Source organism: Staurois parvus, unplaced genomic scaffold (assembly GCF_062004578.1).
Source record: "Staurois parvus isolate SC_StPar_1 unplaced genomic scaffold, SC_StPar_1.0 ptg000059l, whole genome shotgun sequence".
NCBI classification, from domain to species: domain Eukaryota; kingdom Metazoa; phylum Chordata; class Amphibia; order Anura; family Ranidae; genus Staurois; species Staurois parvus.
Genome location: NW_028317855.1, coordinates 6,881,873 through 6,903,541, shown reverse-complemented (window position 1 = coordinate 6,903,541; position 21,669 = coordinate 6,881,873). Strand labels below are relative to the sequence as shown.

Below are 21,669 nucleotides of genomic sequence, written 5' to 3'. Positions count from 1 at the left end.
AAACTGAGTGAGAGACCAGAAATCCTTTTTGAGCTCATAAGACTTGAAACTGCTTAAACCAAGGCTGACTGGCAAGTACTTTAACCCTTTAAACTCCTTTCTGTTATCTCTTTGCTGTGCTATTGTTCTCTGTATATTTATATATATATATATTGGTTTTATCCTTTTTTCTGTAAATATTGTTATCGCACCCTTTTGACCTTTTAGTAATAAAATAAAATAAAATCTTACTTTCTGAAAGTGTTGAACTGTTTCTAAAGCTCTTTAATGCAAATTACAAATTTCTGTCGCAAAACAGCGCTACTGTGTGTGTTTAACCCTCTGTATAACCTGTCTGCAGTGACAGTGGTATACAGATGATTATCTAACCATCATAGTGTTATTGCTGATATTGCCGAGTTTCTTCTTTCTCTGTACAAAAAGGAGGTGGTGCAGTGTGAAGGGTTAACTGCGTAATTAACCTGACCCAGTAACAATCGCGCTCAGGCTGCAAGTACACAGGTTGTGGTCCATTAGCTGGAAAATCTGTGTGCAGGGTGCAGCTGGGCGTGGCATTGTTATGCACATGACATCACGGTTTTAGATTGGCTAGTGCTTCGGTCATGAGTTTGGTGAAAAGGGCTAGGGTCTGACGTCGCGATCGTCACAGGATTGATAAATATTAGCTCTTTCTGAAGTGATTTTATGTTTGGTTTGATGAAGTGGTGATGGGCCCTACCCTCTCTAGAGCCTTAATCTTGGTCAGTAAACCTCGTCATCACAACAATAGATATTAAAGTGTAACTGTAGCTTGCATTTTTTTTAAACTAACCCATTGCTACAGGAGATGGGGAGAAGTTAGATGAACCACTACTTCAGGAGAAAAAGTTACTTGTATATTAGAATTCTCTAAAATTTAGGACTCCCAAGAGTCCTACAACCTCAGTTCTTTACTAATGCTAAGTGTTCACTGGGTGTAATTCTGATGCTCAAAGAAAATGCATAGAAAGAGTTTGTAGTTTTTGCAAATATTAAATGACACATAAAAAGGATGTAAAAAAATATTTGGAAAAAAGGATGTCAGAAAATATTGGGAATTAGGGCTCCTGTTGTGCAAGCCTTTAAGCATTTACAGGAGTTAAAGGGAACACAGGTTCAGTTATAGTGAAATGTAAATTGTGAATTGTAGCCTAAATATTTTTCTCCGGAAATACTTTCATTAGCAATCCCTACTCAATCTGTCACAGTCAGGAGGTCAGTCTCAGAGACCAGTAGCTTAAGCAGCACACCAACCAACAGGAGAGGTAAACAAGCAGGTCACCCTGGCAGATGATGCAGGCTCACCTGAAGTGCGGAGTCTAACAACTAACCACTTTCACCAGAGCTCCTGATGGTGGAGATGGGTTTTGCTGCATGTTAGTACCAGATCACAGTTCTCAGGATCACCCCACCAGGAAGTGAACAAGCCAGTATCCAGTAACAGATATGGCAGGTAGGGATCTAGCAGAAGCGTAATCAGTAAACAAGCCAAGGGTCGGTAACAAGTGGTAGCAGGTTGGGATGAGGCAGAATCGTAGTCAAGGAACAAGCCAAAGGTCAGTAGAAAAGGTATGGACGGCAGCAGGAGAGATAAGAGTGAGATACTGGCTGGAGAAGGTACAATAATCTGGCAAACAGGAAGTGCAGAGACTTGGCTTAAATCAGGAAGTTTATGAGAGGAGCAAGGAGTTCAAGGTTCAGCAGAAATCAAGGCACAAAGCAGGATTGTTCAAAAGATCAGGCAGAGTGTTGTCCAGCATCCCAGATAGCTCAGTGAGAAGAGTTACTGCCAGACAATGTAAGAGGTCCCAGGTTCAAGTCCAGGCCCTGACACACTCCTCTCAGTCCCAACAATGTGCACTCAAAGTGATGGAATTCTGGATTCATGAAGACCCTAGAGCAGGGGTCTCCAAACTATGGAACTGCAAGTCCCATGAGGCCAAGGTTCATTGGGCCCTAGTCATTTTCACCCCTGAACTACATACAGTAATCTGTATTTAATTGTGATATGTTCCATGCTGTGAAACTGAAGCATGGTTTTCAGTCCTGAGTTTATCACATAAATTCTAGTTATTTACAATTCGGTTTTCCATACATACTGGTAAATTTTAAACACAATGACAATTTAGAATGCATGGCTGTCTGGCATTGCAAGCTTTCACATCTGTTTGTTATACATTACTATTTTTTTTTCTGACTCCAGTAGACAATGTTTTTCAAAACTTTTGCTTCCTGAAAACCTTTGGTGATTACGATAGACCTCTTCAAACTGAACACAGATATAATTTCAAAATTACTGTACCTTTGCCAACTTCTTCTTGCAGTATTCAACCCTTGAACTATTACAAAAATCATTTGTCAAGTATTGTCTCTGGATAAAGTCTTCATCAATCTGCAAAAATATTTTGAACTGATCTGATTTAGTAATACCAGAACAAAATGTGGGAATAAATTTGTCTTTGTAATCCTTTTTTGTATTATATAGTTCATAATTGAAAGTTGGCACCTTTAAATCAGGAAGTTCAAACTCTTCATCCTGCAATGATTCTTCATCATATACTTGTTCTAGATTTTCCATACAAGTCCCATATGAATGAGCTTCAAAAAGAGAACTAGCAAAAGGAGTATTTATGGGAGTAGCAGGGCCAAAATGTTTTATCACTGGAGAAGATGTACTTGCTGATTTGGTATTTGGGCCTGGTAGTACACTTGTTTTAACAGTAAAGTGTGTGAAAGAATCGTTCATCTTTTTGCCATTCTCATCTACTTTACTTGATACTTTATCAGATCTATGTTTGCCATGCTGAAACTTTTGCTGGTTCTGTCCACCTCTCCAGAATGTTTTTGCTTCTAGAACTTGAGGCTTGAAAAGATGGTTATGATTTAGATGTCCACCTGTATAATTCCAGGAGTCCTTTTTGTTTGCCCATTCTATTTCATCCAAAAGTTTGTTAAGAGGCATCATTTTACTTTGCTGGTTTGCTCGTAGCATCATAGATATTTTTATTTTCATCTATTCAGGTAAATATGCCTCATCACATCTAAGAAAAAAGCAAAGAAATAAAAATGTGACAATTTGCAGAATGAAAAAAAAAAACAAATATCAAAGTAATAATTGCATTTACAATCTCAATGACATTATCTCTGATGTCTACTGTTTGGTACATGACTTACAAATAATAAGGCAAAGAGCAATGATTAAAGTGCAATATCCATGTCCAGACAGATATTACTGTCAAAAGGTTGTTATTATGAGTTTCACGATTGCTTTTTGCACCACTTACAAATAAATATTACCTCTAAAGCCTTTGGAGATGGGATTTTAGGTCTTTTACAAGTTAAGGAGTCAGAAGAGGTACAATTCATAAAGAACTGGGGTACTCTGTTATGCAAGCAGTATTGGGCAGATATTGCCAGATATGTGGCATTGATGTGCACTGGTATGTGGCATTGATGGGCACTGGTATGTGGCCTTGATGGGCACTGGTATGTGGCATTGATGGGCACTGATAGTTGGCAATTATGGGCACTTACAGGTGGCACTGATGGGGCTACACTGATAATTAGGGCACTGATGATCAGTATACACATACTCTGATCACACACTGTCAATGTGAAGAGAGGACTGCCGATAAGAGGCATTTCCTGTTCACATGCAATCAGCTGTGATTGGACACAGCTGATCACATGATAGAGCCTACGTCATCGGCTCTTTACTGCGATCAGTGATCCACTGTGTCCCAGGGCCACAGCGCACCACTGATCACCGTGGAGTGCGCATACGCAGCTAGAGTGGGAGAACGTCACATAATTGTGAGAAAATGCTTTTCTCATAATTATCCTGTTAAAAAAAAGTTTCAAAGTTTGGTTTTTAGATTAATCAATGCATCATTATTGATATACTGTCAATTGGTCAGTTGGGGTGGGTATTTTTTAAATCCTTAAAGTGTTACTAAACCCACAATAGTAAAATCAGTATGTACATGCAGTAAAGCATGCTTGTTATACTCACTGTGGAATCTAAGGGGTTAATCCACCACATTGTGAAAAAAGGATGTTTGACCCGGTCTTCTCTGATCTGCCCCTTCTTCCAGTGTCTCCCAAATATCTCCTGATAGAACAGAGGCTCGGGGGGCAAGCTGCACATGCTTAGTTTGGTTACTGCTAGAAAGTTTTTTTTTTTTCTTGGGAGAGTGCATGTGATCAGCACAGGGCCAATCTGCACTCTGCAGGTCCTGCATCCTCGTACAGGAAAATGAAAACTCTTCCTACAAGCTGTAACCAGTGCTCTGCTGGACACTGATAGAAGTCACAAGACTGCTCTAACTGGTGAGGAGAAAAGGTATTTAGCAGTTTATATTTACTAAAATAATTGCATTTCCATGTTCTGTGTATAGTGGGAGAGCAGCTATAGTGAATGCTGGGTCCTGGGTTTAGTAAAACTTAAATAGCCTTAATTTTCTCACTGCCACAGACCCACAGAATCTTCAGTGTCACTAACAAATTTACTCCAACTGTACCACCAGAAAGTTAAAAAAAAGTGTGTTTTTTTTTTCATTTTCAGTCTTTTTTTGTTTATATAATAAAAAATAAAAAACCCAGTGGTGATAAAATACCACCAAAAAAAGCTGTATTTGTGTGAAAAAAAATTATATACATTTCATTTGGGTACAGTGTTGTATGACCGAGCAATTGCCAGTTAAATTAGTGCAGTGCTGAGAAGCAAAACATGTCCTGGTAATGAAGGGGGGAAAACCTTCTGGAGGTCAAGTGTTTAAACTTCCAGCCTGTGAAACCCTGAGCAGCTTTAAATGATCACTACTCCCTTGATTACAGAAGCATCCAAAAACAAAATCTACCTAGCATCCACTAGGAGGGTGCTACATCACATTTACAGAAGGCATGGTAGACAAGTTGTAAAATCAAGATCACAGCTGCTATGTAGCTGTTAGCTTGATACTGGCATTAGGAGCTGGCAAAGGGCTTTCTGATAAAAGTGATCAGATGGCCCCGCGGTTGTTCCCAGGCTCTCCTCTTCCACCAGGAAGCCCTTGACCACAGAAAATAGCTTTCACATCCATTCCCATTCCTCTTGTGATTAATGGCTCTGAAAACACCTCTGTGTTCGGTCATTTCTGGGGTCACGGTTGTCATTCCTCGACTACTGTAACCAAAGATGCAGCTATTTAAACACAATCTGAGTTTGAATAGATACATTGGAGAGACTTTGGAGGTTTAATAGACCCCCAAAATCTCCATATAGTGGACATACCACCACCTGCCCATGCTATGAAATAGGGAGCTTGCTAGCTTCCTTGTCATAGCAATAAAATAAAATTTAAAAAAGTACAAATTGAAAAAATCATTCCATGAAATAAATTAAAAGCAATTAAAAAACATTTTAAAGCCCCCATCACCCCCCCCCCCCACACACACACACACACACCCCAAATAAAAAGCACAGTGTAGGGTGAGCATGTGCATGTAAATGTCAATTGTGCCACACATATGAGGTATCACCATGAACGAGAAAGCAATATTTCTGGGGCCACAATTCATGGTTAATACTAAACTGTTGACCTGTAAAAGCTTTTACATTTTGGGCACCAAAGTTTTTAGCAAATTTTATCAAAGTATCTGCAAGTAATGTTATACATTATGACACCCCATATACAGAGCACTTTGGCAAATGTGTTTGTGCTAGCTTCCTGGGATGGAGTATGAATCCAGTGGTGAAGAAATTTTTCAGAAACTAACCATCACTGACAAATATTGTGAGCATAGTATGGAAAATTTAGGCACAATTTAACATATGTATTGCCATCTAAACTATAACTAAAGGCAGAACTTTTTTTTTTCTTTTTTTTTTTTAGTTGAGAGCGATTAGGACCAGGGTGGATAAAAATCGATAATTTAAAAAAAAAAAAATCAGATTTTTTTTATCTATATCAAATTTATGCTTTTGGAGTAAAAATCTATCTAAAGATAGTTTTCTGTTTAAGATAAATTAATAATTTAGTTTATTCAGCATGAAATGGAGCTTAGTTATGTAGCATGAGGCTGTATATTTGGCAATGTTTAAATTTTTGGTAAACTCATTCAATGAATCCAAGCTCTGCAAGCTGCGATAACATGCACTGCATTGATGCATTCACACAAGTTCACAGTAACCATGAGAAAAAACATGAAATAAAAGAATTTCGTAGTTCTCCAGCTATATGTGATTAACCTAAAATTGGTAATGATATCGCTGTTTTACTAACCTGACAGCTTATTATATTAAAGATTCTAACTACCAGCAAGAATGAGTCAGATTCCTTACATTTAAAGAGCACCTGTCATTTTAGGTCCATCAGGGCAGCGCCTGTTAGCGGGCATCCACTCACCTGCTGCCACCATGTCCCTCACCTTGTTGTGTCACTGCCACATCACCATTAAAATGATTGGGACTGTCAAGTGAATCAACAGCGGGTCAGAGGAGGAGCCACTGCAGGACAGAGATGACAGTTGCTCTTCAAAAATTACATGATTTAAATCAAGCCTTTTCACTAGTGACTTAAATCATGATTTAAATCAAATCCACCCTGACCTCACATACAAAACGATATTAATAAGGTAGTACGAGTTCAGAGACAGGTAACAAAAATGGTCAAAGGTCTGGGAGATAAAAGACATCAGAGACTTCAAGAACTTAAAGTGTTACTAAACCCAGAAAAGTAAAATCAGTATGTAGATGCATTAAATCATGCTTGTTATACTCACTGTGGAACCTAAGGGGTTAATCCTCTGCATTGTGTAAAAAGGCTGTTTGAGTCTCTTCTCTGTTCCTCCCCTTTTTCAAGCAACCACCACTTATCTCCAGACTGAACCGTAGCATGCACATGCTCAGTTTGGTGTATATTCCTAGAGAGGTTTTTTTTTTCTTGGGAGAGTGCATGTGATCAGCACAGGGCCAATCAGCACTGTCCAGACAGAGGTCAGGGGATTTCCATCCTCCTAGAGAAGAAAGAAAACTCCTCCTACAATCTTTAACCAGTGCTATGCTGAAGTCACAAGACTGCTCTAACTGCTGATGAGAAAAGGTATTTATCAGTTTATATTTACTAAAATAATTGCACTTCCATGTTCTGTGTACAGTGGGAGACCAGATATATTGGATGCTGGGAACTGAGTTTAGTAACACTTTAATATGTACAGTCTGGGGGAAAGAAGGGAAAGGGGAGACATGATTGAAACCTTTAAATACATATCGGTAATGAGTAAGGTTCAGGAGGGCATATTTTCAATATGAAACCAAGATCAAGATACCACAGGGACATGACCTCAAACTAACTGGAGGAAAGTTCAAAACAAATCTTAGAAAGTATTATTTTACTGAAAGGATACTTGATGCTTGGAATAGACTACCAGCAGGGATAGTCAGTCAGTCAACAGTAAGTGGTTTCAAACATGCTTGGGACAAACATAGATATATACTCAGACAAAAAGTTAAGGGAAAAAGAATACAAAATATGTATAACACCCCCACCCCCCTGAAAAAAGGGCAGATTCAATGGACCACTTGTGCTTTTGTTCTCACTTTTCTATGTTTCTATATTCAATTCAAAAACACAATTCAAGACCTAGTTCAAAAATTAAGTAGTTGCTCCTATACTGTGCAGTAGACAGTTATAATAAGTAATGCAAGATATTGGCCACACAGAGCCAATTAATTAGTAACAAAAGTTTTTATTATTTTGGGTCTCTATTTGCGTTACATAACTCTGCACATTTAAGGGAGTTAAGCTTTTTTTCACATCTAGACATGCTTATGGAATTAATGATGGCAACAATGAATGCTTATATCTGATTGGAGAGAGGCAGAGGGATTGCAATCTTACTTTAACCGCTTCCCCACCGCCCTATAGCGGAAGCACTGCTACAGGGCAGCAGGGCTGCGCAAAATCACGTATATACAGTGGATATATAAAGTCTACACACCCCTGTTAAAATGTCAGGTTTCTTTAATGTAAAAAAATGAGACAAAGATAAATCATATCAGAACTTTTTCCACTTACAATGTGACCTATAAACTGTACAAGTCAATTGAAAACAAACTGAAATCTTTTAGGGGGGGAAGTAAACATAAAAAACTAAAATAATGTGGTTGCATAAGTGTGCACACCCTCTTATAACTGGGGATGTGGTTGTGTTCAGATGTTCAGAATTAAGCAATCACATTCAAAATCATGTTAAATAGAAGTCAGTACACACCTGCCATCATTTAATGTGCCTCTGATCAACCCCAAATAAAGTTCAGCTTTTCTAGTAGGTCTTTCCTGACATTTTATTAGTCACATCCTACAGCAAAAGCCATGGTCCGCAGAGAGCTTCCAAAGCATCAGAGGGATCTCAATGTTAAAAGGTATCAGTCAGGAGAAGGGTACAAAAGAATTTCCAAGGCATTATATATACCATGGAACACAGTGAGGACAATCATCATCAAATATGGTGCAACAGTGACATTGCCAAGAACTGGACGTCCCTCCTTTATTGATGAAGAGACAGAAAGAAAGCTGGTCATGTGACACCAATCTCCCGTATTCTTCATGTCTGGGCTATAGGGTAGAGTAGCAAAATGGAAGCCTTTTCTTACGAAGAAAAATATCCAAGTCCGGCTAAATTTTGCAAAAACACATCTGATGTCTCCCAAAAGCATGAGAGAAAAAAGTGTTCTGGTCTGATGGAACCAAGGTTGAACTTTTTGGCAATAATTCCAAAAGATATGTTTGGTGCAAAAACAACACTACACATAGCCAAAAGAACACCATACCCACAGTGAAGCATGGTGGTGGCAGCATCATGCTTTGGGGCTGTTTTTCTTCAGCTGGAACTGAGGCCTTAGTCAAGGTAGAGGGAATTATGAACAGTTCCAAACACCAGTCAATATTGGCACAAAACCTTCAGGCTTCTGCTAGAAAGCTGAACATGAAGAGGAACTTCATATTTCAGCATGATTAGGGGGGTGCATGCCGCCCTACCCACGCCACCATTGGCGGCGATGGATGTCAATCACCGGGTCCCAGCCAGAGATTCCCCACCCAGCACCCGGCACTCTTTCCTGCCAGCAGGAACATGCTGCTATGTATTTCTCTGCACAGCAGAGAAATACACAGCAGCATGTTTCCCTAGTAAAATACAGCACACAGTTAACCTTTTGATCACCCCATATGTTAACCCCTTCCTACCCAGTGTCGTTAGTAGTGTCCGTGCATTTTATTAGCACTGATCACTGTATTAGTTTCACCAGGGATGTCAGTGGCAGTTAGAAGTTCCCACCCTGTGTCAGAATGCCCGCCGCAGTCGCGTTATAAGTCATTGATTGCCACCATTACTAGTATAAAAAATGAAAATAAAAATTCCAGTATATATACCGCCATTTGTAGATGCAATAACTTTCACGTAAACCAATTAATTTACATGTATTGGGATTTTTTTTTCAGTAAAGACATGTAGCAGAATACATTTTGCCCTAAATTTATGAAGAAACTAAATTTTTTTTATTTTTTTTACTGGATGTTTTATAGCAAAAAGTCAAACATATAGTTTTGGGGGTTTTCTCCAGAATTTTCGGTCTTTTTTGTTTATAGTGCAAAAAAAAAATGCACAGGCGATCAAATACCACTGAAAGAAATCTCTATTTGTGGGAAAAAGAGCACATCAATTTCATTTGGGTGTAGTGTTGCATGACCACGCAATTGTCAGTTAAAGTAATGCAGCGCCATAACGCAAAAAATGGCCTGGTCAGGAAGGGGGGTAAATCCTCTGGAGGGCAAGTGGTTAAAAAAAAAAAAAAAAGAGTCTGGTGTGCAAAAATCAATAATTGTTTACATTCTTGGAGATCAGTTTTTTTCCTGCAAACCTGCAAGCTGTGAGTGCTGGCCACCACCGTGTAAGTGTTCATGTTTTTCCATGTCCAGAACAGAGGGGATGGGGGAAACTTTGTTTTCACAGTTACTGATCAACATGTTTAGATGTTTACAAATGTATACAATTTCCTTTTCCCCTCATCTAAGCAGCATTCAGGACAGCCATCATATCAAGTTCAAAAAGCAACCCATTCTTAATCTATTCATACTCTGCCTGCAACCCACTTTGTTGTCATGGCAAAAGTGCTTGCTAGCAAAACTTATTCTTCATATAAAATACAGTTACTCATCTTATTAACGCCTAGAAAATGCATCCTGCTGCTGTCCTCAAATATTGATGCCTACATATTTGTTGCCCATAGCAACGGTCTCTACAGCCATATATATATTTTTTGTTTGTTTTTGTTACTGCTGTTGGGCAGTAGCAACCTTATGGCAGTCTATTTTCTCTTCTTAAAAGATATGGTATGGTTAAACAAATGATTTATGAGTGGAAAACATGATGAGTATATTTACTTGGGTGTAACTAAAAAGGAATTAACATTTTCTAAACATAAAAAAATGCTCCAGTCATTAAAATATATAATTAGAAACTACTGGAAAATTTGGTTAAAATCAGGGACTAGTAATAACTGGTAATATCATGGGGGAAAAAAAGGAAAAATGAAGGCCTTTTCAGAAGCTAGTTTAAAAGTAGTTTGTGTAAATTTCCACTAGATGGAGCTATGTCATCATTTTAAGTCCTAGTGCTTTCGTTTGTAACCACTGCTTATTGTAGATACATTGTAGCTAACAAGATGTGTTTTAATACTTACAAAAAAAAGATAGAAAATGGATAAATAACATGAAATAATTATTTCTTACAAATGTTTTATGAATAACTCTACTTTTCATAAATTGCAAAGTATATGTAATTTAAAGTGATGAATTAGAAAGGATCTGTGTTTAAAGTAGAATTATGGGCAAAACTTTTTTCTATCATTTTGGATAGAGTAAGGGAAGGTTATAACCCCTGTCAGTATTTTTTTTTTTTTTGCCACTTGTGTCCCATTGGGGAGATGTACCATCACTTCCTGACCTGAAGCCAAAACAGGAAGTGAGAGGAAATCCCTGCAAATTGAGGGAATTCAGGGAATTATGGAACAGAGTAGCCACAGTGGTCCTCAAAGTTCTACACTTTTCACCCTTCAAAGCCTACAAGGGATATTGTGGCTGAGTGCAATATTCAGCTAGCTCTCAGAGGGATAGCATACTATTATTCTTGCTCAGGGAATTCTCAGTTGAAGCCAGGTGCACTGGCATTTTCTACTAAGGGACATAGAGCTCCTGCATACAGTCTGGACTTTGCTTTTTCTATTAATGGGACATTGAGTTCCTAAAAGCAGATGGACTATTTACTACTGATCCACTAAAGACTGACAAGTCCTTTTTCTGCAAGTTGTACATACAGAAGTTGTCCTCAAAGTTGTTGAATTCAGTTTGGGCATCCCATAATCCCCTATCCATCCAAGTTTATAATCCCCCAATAAAACACAAAAACAAGCCCAAGGTTTCCTATATACGTGTGCCTGCTGAAAATGCATGTTGCCTGGCTATGCAAAGGGGGACCCAATATCCCGTGGCTCCTGAGGGGGTAGCATTTCAACTGCAAAGCACATGTGGCCCCAAAGCCACTGGCTGAAGATCACTACTATAAAACATAACTGGGAATAGCTCCATTATGCAACAATGTATTTGCTGTGTGCAGTGAATTTAGGCCCCATCCACACCTGAATATTCTGTAACTAGAGCCTCCAATACACTTAACATCTAAATCCCATGGGTTTCAATTGTGCCTGCTCACACCTGAGAGTAGTGTCCCTTTAAGCTTCTAGATTGAAAAAGTACATGAGTTTTCTGTGAGCTACATGTTTCAAGTGCTTTGGGCCTAAAGGGTCTTCAAAAGGGAATGCTTTCCCATTGGCTAAAAATTACATTTATTTATTTCAGGTACTAATATAGTGCCGTCAATTTACTCATTGCTTTACATATATATTGTACATTGACATCAGTCCCTAACCCTCAAGGAGCGCACAATCTAAGGCCCCTAACTTACATTCATACTAAGGCCAATTTAGACAGGAGCCAATTAACCTATCAGGATGTCTTTGAAATGTGGGGAAACTGGGGTACCTGGAAGAAACTCACACAGGCACACAGAGAACATGCAAACTCCAGGCAGGTGGTACTATGGCTGGGATTTGAACCAAAAACCCTAGACATGCCAGACAGAAGTGCTAACCATTTAGCCACTGTGCCGCCCAACATTAAAAAAAACATGCTCAAGCTAATTTCCTGCAAAAACGCTCCAAAATTCCTGTACAAATGCTAAAACTTTTTAAAAATGATCAAAGACGCTCTGCTCAAGTGATTGGTAGCTGTAGGAGTTTGATGTTGATAAATATGACAGTTCCAGTGATTGGAAACAACACGTGAAACCACACATAATACTTTACTAACGATGTTAAGGAGTGGTTCCAGTGTTCAAACTTGAGCACTTTGCCAGACATCTTCAAAAAGTAAATATTGCAGCTTACTTGCCCATAAGTGCCTGTTCACACTGATGCGGTGCAAAGCTGATGCGGTTTCACAGTGCGGTATCACAATGCGATTTCTGCTGTGAAATGTGTGAATTGAATGCAATTTCTGAGGGGACTGGGCATAGCAGGAGATGAAATGCGCACCACATCCACACTAAACTCACACAGGACCTTTTTTTTTGGACTGGATCAAATTCTCACAGCATTGTGAACAGCCTGCATTGGAAATAATGCATTTGTAGATTACATGCGAATCTATGATTTTTGAATCGTATCTGATCTGCATAGAATTCCCATCAGTGGTGAACCAGCACTGGTGAGTGATTTTTGTTTTCTTATCCTAAGCCTTTTTCTGATTACCCCAGTGATCCAGCCAGTATTGGGGCTCATTCACATCAACGCTCTGCTCCTAAAAACATCACAATGCTGACTTTTTTTTTTCAATACACTTCTATTCACAGCAACCAAATTGCAATGGAGTGACTCACACTACAACCGGCTGCTCTGAAAATAAAACTACTGCAAGCGATACTGTTTTCAAGGCACACCACACCACCACCATAGCACATACTAGCACATTAGGGTGGATTTACCTGTCAAACAGAGCCCTCCAGCTCTGCACTGCCACTGCTTGTCACTGACATCTTTGCCTGGTCTTCCTTTTGGGTTCCATCTCTTTGACCAATTGAATGGCTGGACCGCCATGACGTCACTCCTGTACATACGTACAGGAGTCACACCACCACAGCTGCTCCTGTGTGGCTCAGGTCACATTAAAGCTGACAATAAAGGAAGAGGTGCCTGTGACAGAAGAGACCACAAGGGTCTCTTATGTTATAAAAACCCTGCCTGTCAGCGATTTTTTGAGATTTGGCACACTATGAAGGACTTACCTTACGACGAAGCCCTCCAGCAGCGCGCTGTCACTGCTGAGAGGGCTTCCATCTTTAACCCAGTCTTCCTGCCGTGTTCGCGGGCTCTGGCCGTCTGATTGGCTGAGCCACGATGACCTCACTCCTGCACGCATGGGAGTCCCAGGACATGGCCAGAGCACTGAAGGAATGGCACAGCTATGCTGTTCCTGCAGAGCATATGCACCCGCTGTCAAGAGGAGCAAATATCTCCTAAATGGTGCATGTTTAGGAGATTTTCATCTTACCTACAGGCAATCTTTATTATAAGTTGATCTGTAAGTAAAAGTATACATAAGGAGTTTACTACCACTTTAATAGCACTTTGAAGCTTTGTTCAAACCCAGAGCATTGTGAGAACCCATGCAAAATCGCAAACTACCTTGCAATGCACAAAAACAAACGAAAAAAACAGAAAGTCCCCTGCATTCAAGAGTTGTGGGATGATGCAGGGGCTTATTTACCACAAGACAAACAAAGCACTTGCCTAGGGCGGCATTTTTCAGGGGGGCAGCACCTCCCCCCAGAAGAAGGGATGAAAGAAGTCCCACGCGTACCATGGGAACCAGATGGGATCCGATACAGGCTGCAGGCTACTTGATGGTGTATGTAGATCCTGACTTACTTTCCCGGGGATGTCCAGAGCTGTGAAGACGAATGTCTTTATATCACTGGCGGGGAGGGGGGTTAGTGGAAGGCTCTCCTAGGTGGGGGGCAGGGGTGTTGGTCAATGACAGGCTCTCTCCCCGGGAGGGGGTGGTGTTGGTTCGTGTCCTTGGGGGCAGACAATTTTTGTGTTGCCTATGGCAGCACAAAACCTAAATACACCACTGGGATGATGTGAACAGTACAGGTCTATAGGCATCCATCTCCCACACAGGCCTTGCTGCTCTCTCAAATGTAAACTGCAAAAACAGTTTAAGAACGCGCACCAGCCTAGTGCATTACTTGAGTGTAAAACTTTAATAGAAACACCAAAATATACTCACAATTATGTATCAAAAGCATCATAATCTCAAAGCAACCAGGCTGGCACGTTTCAAGAGATAGTTCCCTCTTGCCTTGGCTCTGAGGAAGAAGGAACTATCCTACGAAACGCGTCAGCCATCTGAGGGTCTTCTTGAGGTTTTGAAGTTGACCTGGTCACTTTGAGATTATGATGCTTTTGATACATAATTGTGAGTATATTTTGGTGTTTCTATTAACCACATGCCGCCAAGCCACTGTAGAAATATGGCGGCAGGGAGGTACAGCTGGGCAAAAGCACATTTTAAAACGTGCGTTTTGTAAACAGGGGGCGCACGCGAGGCTCGCCGCCGCCCTACCTATCCCGCCGATCACAGCCGCGGATGTCAGTCGCCGGGTCACAGCCGGTGGTTACCGGCTATGTCCCAGCGATCGGCGGCAATCGCTGACAGAGAGCACAGCTGCAGTAGCTGTGCTTTCTGTCAGTTCCCTGACAGCTCCAGGACACGCTGATCGGGACAGAAGAGTTTCTCTCTCCCGATCAGCGGTGTTCCCTGCAGTACACACCCCCGCCCCCTAGTAAAACACTCCCCTCACACAGTTAACCCTTTCCCTGAATAATAAACTTAACCCCTTCCTGCCCAGTGCCATTAGTACAGTGGGGTTTTTTTGCACTGATCACTGTATTGGTGTCACTGGGGATGTCAGTGACCCCAAGTCAGTACCCCCCAATGTCAGAATGTCCGTCGCAGTCCCGCCATAAGTCGCTGATCGCCGCATTAGTATAAAAAAAAACCTAAAAATCCCAGTATCTTTCCCGCCATTTGTAAACACTATAACTTTCACGTAAACCAATTAATTTACACGTATTGGTTTTTTTTTTTTTAGCAAAGACATGTCGCAGAATGCATTTTGGCAGAAATTTATGACTAAATTTGATTTTTAAATTTTTTTTACTGGACATGTTTTATAGCAAAAAGTCCAAAATATTGTTTTTTTTCTCAAAATTGTCAGCCTTTTGTTTTATAGCGCAAAAAATAAAAACCGCACAGGCGATCAAATACCACCAAAAGAAAGCTCAATTTGTGGGGAAAAAAAGTATGTAAATTTAATTTATGTACCGTATTGCATGACCACACAATTGTCTGTTAAACTAGCGCAGCGCTGTATAGCAAAAAAATTGCATAAATTGCAGTATCTATACCAGCAATGGGCAAACTACGGCCCGGCGGACCTTTTAATCCGGCCCGCGGAGCTAGGCTCCTCTCACAGTCCGCCCTGAAGACCGGTGTAGCATAAAAATCTGTCTCCTATGAGGATCTGTCCCCCTCGACGTATCTGCGCATGTGCCGGAGATCGCCAATCGGCTGCTAATGCCTGAAACTGGCACATGCGCAGATACGTCGAGGGGGACAGATCCTCATAGGAGACAGATTTTCATGCTACACCGGAACGGCGCGGGAACACGGCGAGAGGAACGCGCGGAGCAAAGGTAAGTGAATTGACACAGGGGGGACTTGGGGACTTAATATGGGGGATGAATTAATATGAGAAATGAATTACTATAGGGGGGATGAATTACTATGGGGGATGAATTACTATATGGGGGATGAATTACTATATGGGGGATGAATTACTATGGGGGATGAATTACTATATGGGGGATGAATTACTATAGGGGGGATGAATTACTATATGGGGGATGAATTACTATAGGGGGGATGAATTACTATATGGGGATGAATTACTATATGGGGGATGAATTACTATGGGGAATGAATTACTATAGGGGGGATGAATTACTATGGGGAATGAATTACTATAGGGGGGATGAATTACTATATGGGGGATGAATTACTATATGGGGGATGAATTACTATGGGGGATGAATTACTATATGGGGGATGAATTACTATATGGGGGATGAATTACTATATGGGGGATGAATTACTATATGGGGGATGAATTACTATATGGGGGATGAATTACTATATCGGGGATTAATTACTATGCTTACTATGGGGGAATATTACTATACTTACTATGGATGACACATACACATCATTCATCTACTCTGGGTCCGGCCCTCAAGTCAAAAAGTTTGCCCACCCCTGATCTATACCATAGTTTGTAGACGCTATAACTTCCACACAAAGAATCAATATACACTTATTGGGATTTTTTTTACCAGAAACATGTAGCAGAATACAGTTCGCCCTAAATTTATAACTAACTTTGAGTTTACTATATATTTTTTATAGCTGAAAGTAAAAAATATCGTTTTTATTCAAAATTTTTGGCCTTTTTTTGTTTATAGCGTGAAAAATAAAAAGTGCACAGGTGATCAAGTACCACCGAAAGAAAGCTCTATACGTGTGAAAAAAAGGACGTAAATTTTGTTTGGGTGCAGCATTGCATGACCGCGCAATTATCAGTTGAATTAGTGCAGCTCCGAGTAGCAAAAAGAGGCCTGGTCATTAAGGGGGGTAAATCCTCAGGAGGGCAAGTGGTTAAAGTTTTATACTCGGGTAATGAAGTAGGCTGGTGCGCCATTTCTTCCATTGGCAATGCACAAAACACTCTGCCCTTTTGCAGAGCATGACAGCGCCATACATTCTTACTGACGCATGTGTGTGCCACAGTCCCTGTGTTCTAGCCAGGCACAATCTGTAAAATGGGGTGGGCACCTTTGGATGAGTTCCCCTCACATAGCGACCCAGTAATTCTTATGAGGCAGAAAACGCTGCGTGATACCACCAAGGTGTGGACAGAACCTAAGGGTTCGGGTATAAAATAATCCAGACCTGCCTTCACTGCCTGCATACTTGGCATCGTCCAGCGAGGATACAATATGTATAGGAGGTTCTGCTTTAAACTTCTGACTATTGATGGCTTAGACCCGGCGCTATCCCCTCCCCCACATCACACACACTTTATAATATAATGAAAGGAGGTTGAACTGACCCCGGCGTCGGTCGCCGTTTCTGTGCTGTGAAATGAGTGCTGCTCCAGGAAATCAGACTCCGCACTACAGTCTCCTCAGTCGTTGTCAGGGAGATATAACAAACACATCTCGATAGGTATCGATAGGTGGCGCTCTTCTCCTGTCTACGCACGCTGCTGAGTCCCGGCCTGAACGTTCCAGACTTCGAGCAGCAATCACGGGGGACATGCACGTGTCGTCTTTTCCCTTTGCAAAAGGAAAAAAAAAATACTTTTGGCTTTGCGTGTTATTAAGAGGAACTTCACCCAGGTTTGAAAAAGTAGAAACCAGCAGCTACAGTTAGGAGCTCATTTTCTTTAGGGCTTGTTTGCAGGGTTGGTGCTAGACTATTTTGTGCCTTAAGTAAGACCAGCTATGTGTGCCCCCTCCAAAAAAAAAACATAAAATGTTACATAAAGAAAACATGAAAGTTGTAAATTTCTTTTATTCCCAAAAATATGAGCCATGAGATGCCACCAGCACCAGGGCTGGACTGACCATTTGGAAACTCAGACACTGCCCAAGGGAACAGGGTCAGTAGGGGGCCCCATGAGATGCCCCTGGTACCTTTTTCATAGGCTTTTTTGAGTTTGGGCAAAGACACAGGGGCCCCATGATCCCCAATTGCCCGGGGGCCCCATGAGTTGTCAGTCTGCCCCTGACCAGCACCAATATTAAAGAAAAAATTAGTGTCACAGATGGAATGTATCTGTGGCTGGCAGTGGCAGGTGACAGATACAGTGAGTGGAGTATGATGATGGATCTACACTCTGACAGATCCCAGGCTGGAACTCCCCAGGCAATGGGGGGAGATAAAACACTGTGACAGCAGGCAACCCAGCCCACACACAGAGAACACCTGAACTGAGCGATCCCACACAGTGACAGATCCGACACAACATACCACAACCAACACTGACACAGATCAGCAGGCCCATTGCACATGTGATGAACGTCCAGCCAGGTCACACTCACACAGACATGAGACATCAGAGTCAGACATTACTTTCCTCTGCAAGAACAGATCCACCTCCACTGATGAATAGGAAGAGAAGGGCTGGAATTCCACTGTGATTAACAGCCACCAGCCAGCTTTCTTCCTCCCCTCTGTCACCCCTCCCTTAAGCTGAAGGATCATTTATGATGTGGGGGCATCTCACACAGAGAGTGCCAGCCTGTGCTGCACCCAGGCACCCCTAGGTGGCATTGCACCCTAGGCAGATGCCTAGTTTGCCTAGTACAGTGGGCAGCAAGCCGAGGCTCACGAGCCACATGCGGCTCTTTACACATTTTAATGCGGCTCTTCTGTGTGCCGGGCGCCCGCTCCCCTCCCACCTCTCGGGCGGCTAGGGAATCTGTAGCTAGCCCAGCAATGATTGGCCAGTCTCGCTGTCACTCACATCCTGATAGCTAGTGATTGGCTGTCAGGATGTGTGTAGGCGGGGCAGCGTGACGAACGTGAGGAGAGCTAGGCTCCTCTCACAGTCCGCCCTGAAGACCGGAACGGCGCGGGGAACACGGCGAGAGGAACGCGCGGAGCAAAGGTAAGTGAATTGACACAGGGGGGACTTGGCTTACTACTTGGGGGGAATAGTACTGTGGGGGATGAAATACTATACTATATGGGGGATGAATTACTATATGGGGGATGAATTACTATGGGGGATGAATTACTATGGGGGATGAATTACTATGGGGGATGAATTACTATATGGGGATGAATTACTCTGGGGGATGAATTACTATATGGGGATGAATTACTATAGGGGGGATGAATTACTATATGGGGGAGGAATTACTATGGGGGAGGAATTACTATGGGGGAGGAATTACTATATGGGGGATGAATTACTATATGGGGATGAATTACTATATGGGGGAGGAATTACTATATGGGGGATGAAATACTATATGAGGGATGAATTAATATGGGGGATGAATTACTATATGGAGGATGAATTACTATATGGAGGATGAATTACTATATGGGGGATGAATTACTATGGGGGATGAATTACTATATGGGGGATGAATTACTATGGGGGATGAATTACTATATGGGGGATGAATTACTATGGGGGATTAATTACTATGGGGGATGAATTACTATATGGGGGATGAATTACTATATGGGGGATGAATTACTATATGGGGGATGAGATACTATAGGGGGGATGAATTACTATAGGGGGGATGAATTACTATATGGGGATGAATTACTATATGGGGATGAATTACTATATGGGGGAGGAATTACTATGGGGGAGGAATTACTATATGGGGGATGAATTACTATATGGGGGAGGAATTACTATGGGGGATGAATTACTATATGGGGGATGAATTACTATGGGGGATGAATTACTATAAAAACTTATTGAAACTAAAAACAGTGTACCATCCTATGTATTTTCAGTTTTAAAAATGTGGCTCTCAAAATAAATTTCAATCGTGGTTTTGGCGAGATTTGGCTCAGTTGAAAAAAAAGGTTGCCCACCACTGGCCTAGTAGAAGAACTGACCCTGCTTGTTCATGCCATAAGGTGCATCTGAGCATACACTTCTTCCCGCTTCTTCCCGCACAGCGTGTAAAATGTGCAAAAATAGTGCAAGCGTGTTTTTTTTTATTTTTTTAAGTCGTACAGTACCATTGGTTTTGTTGGCTGCAAAAGCATGCACATTTGCCAGATGCGTGGTCGTGCCATTTGAATGAATGGCACCCGCATGCATTTGCAGATATCAACGTACAAAAGTATGCGCTTTCACACCACACCTGATGTGAACAAGGCCTTAGTTTCAGAAGAGCGATCCATTATTGCATCGATTTTCAGAGAGCATTTGACAGGTAGTGAGGAGGTGTTGTAGCACCTCCTCACCGCCTGTTTTAACCCCTTGAACCCCATATTTGAGCCCTCCAACCATGAGCATGGTGACATGGGGTATAATTCCTGTGGTGGTTGTAAAGCAAAGCAGTGCAGCTGTGGCATGTGTAAATCCCCGGCCACTGCCTCCACAGCTATAAGATGAAGAGCTGGGAGATGGTAAAAATGCAGCTCAGCCACAGAGTCTTACCACCTCTCAACCATTAGTATGAATGAATACATACTGTAGCTACTGACTTTCAAAAAGCACATACTTACCAGCCCAAGATGTCCCACAATCCACTGTCTTCAGAGCCTCTTTGTTCTCTTGCGTCGACTGGGGAAGACTGTCCTAAAGGTTTTTGAGATGTGTAGCGTGATCTCACATAGCTGGGGAAGGAAGAAGACGGGTCTTGTGGGAGATTGTCTGATGTGGGGGTGCAGTAAAAAAATGTCAGGGGGGCAGAGGATGGGAGGTCAGCAGGGAAATGTACAGGGGGCCACCAGGGCAGAGGATAGGATCAGCCATTTGAAGGCCAGTGTACCGGGGCTATGAGATTTTAGGACAGCATATAAGGGTCAGCAGAGAGTGCACAGGAATTGGTAAGGCATTGTACTGAGCATCAGTACGGCAGAGGACAGGGGTCACTGTGGCAGGGCAGAGGATGGGGGGCCACCACTGCCAGAAGAGAGGACAGGAGTCATCACTGGCATGAGAAAGGACAGGAGTCATTGCTGACAGGAGAGAGGACAGGGGTGAACTCTGGCAGGGCAGAGGACAGGGGTCACCGCTTGAGGGATACAGGACGGGGGTCACCACTAGAAGGATAGTGGACAACGTAGGCAGGGCAGGGGACAGGGGTCACCGCTGGAAGGATTCAGGGCAGGGGAAATAGGGCAGATGTCAACTCTGGCAGGACAGGGGTCACCACCACTGGAAAGAGAGGACAGGGGTGACTGCTGGCAGGGCACTCAGCATAGTTCCCATCCATGCACAGTACATACACAGATTGAGCACAGGCAGCAAGATCTCCTTCTCAGTTCCTTTCCACATAGCACAGAGCTGAAATCTGATTCCTTTATACACAGCTACAATCTGCAGTGTGTAGCTGGTTACCATGTTGTACTTCTTACCTTTGAAAGTCCCTGGTCGGAACAGCAGCATGGCTACAGTAACCAGCTACACACTGTACAGATCATAGCGGTGTATAAGGGAATTGATCTCATCTCCGTGCTGTGTGGAAAGGAACAGAGAAGGAGATCTGACTGCCTGTGATCAGGCTGTGTATGCATGGGAGAAGGTCGGGCAAAGTCTCAGATGCAGAGGGGGGTCATGGGTTGGAAGTTTGAGGGGCGCAGCTGAAATCTGGGAGAGCACAGCCCAACCCAGCACCCCCCTAGATCTGGCCATGCTGGGAGCCATATGAACTGACATGTTTACCTA

The 21,669-nt window shown here is 42.0% G+C and overlaps 1 protein-coding gene across 1 annotated transcript in view; it reads right to left on the bottom strand.

Annotated features, from left to right (window-relative positions):
• The window catches only part of CUNH6orf118 (chromosome unknown C6orf118 homolog), a 107,306-nt gene extending 89,759 nt beyond the window's left edge, over nucleotides 1–17,547 (bottom strand). The window contains exons 1-2 of the mRNA XM_089668649.1: nucleotides 17,347–17,547; nucleotides 2,321–3,059 (exon numbers count right to left, since the gene is read on the bottom strand). Coding sequence (XP_089524775.1) covers nucleotides 2,321–3,031 — 711 coding nt within the window. The 5' untranslated portion in view covers nucleotides 3,032–3,059; nucleotides 17,347–17,547. The remainder of the gene's footprint in view (nucleotides 1–2,320; nucleotides 3,060–17,346) is intronic.
• Nucleotides 17,548–21,669: the final 4,122 nt, after the last annotated feature.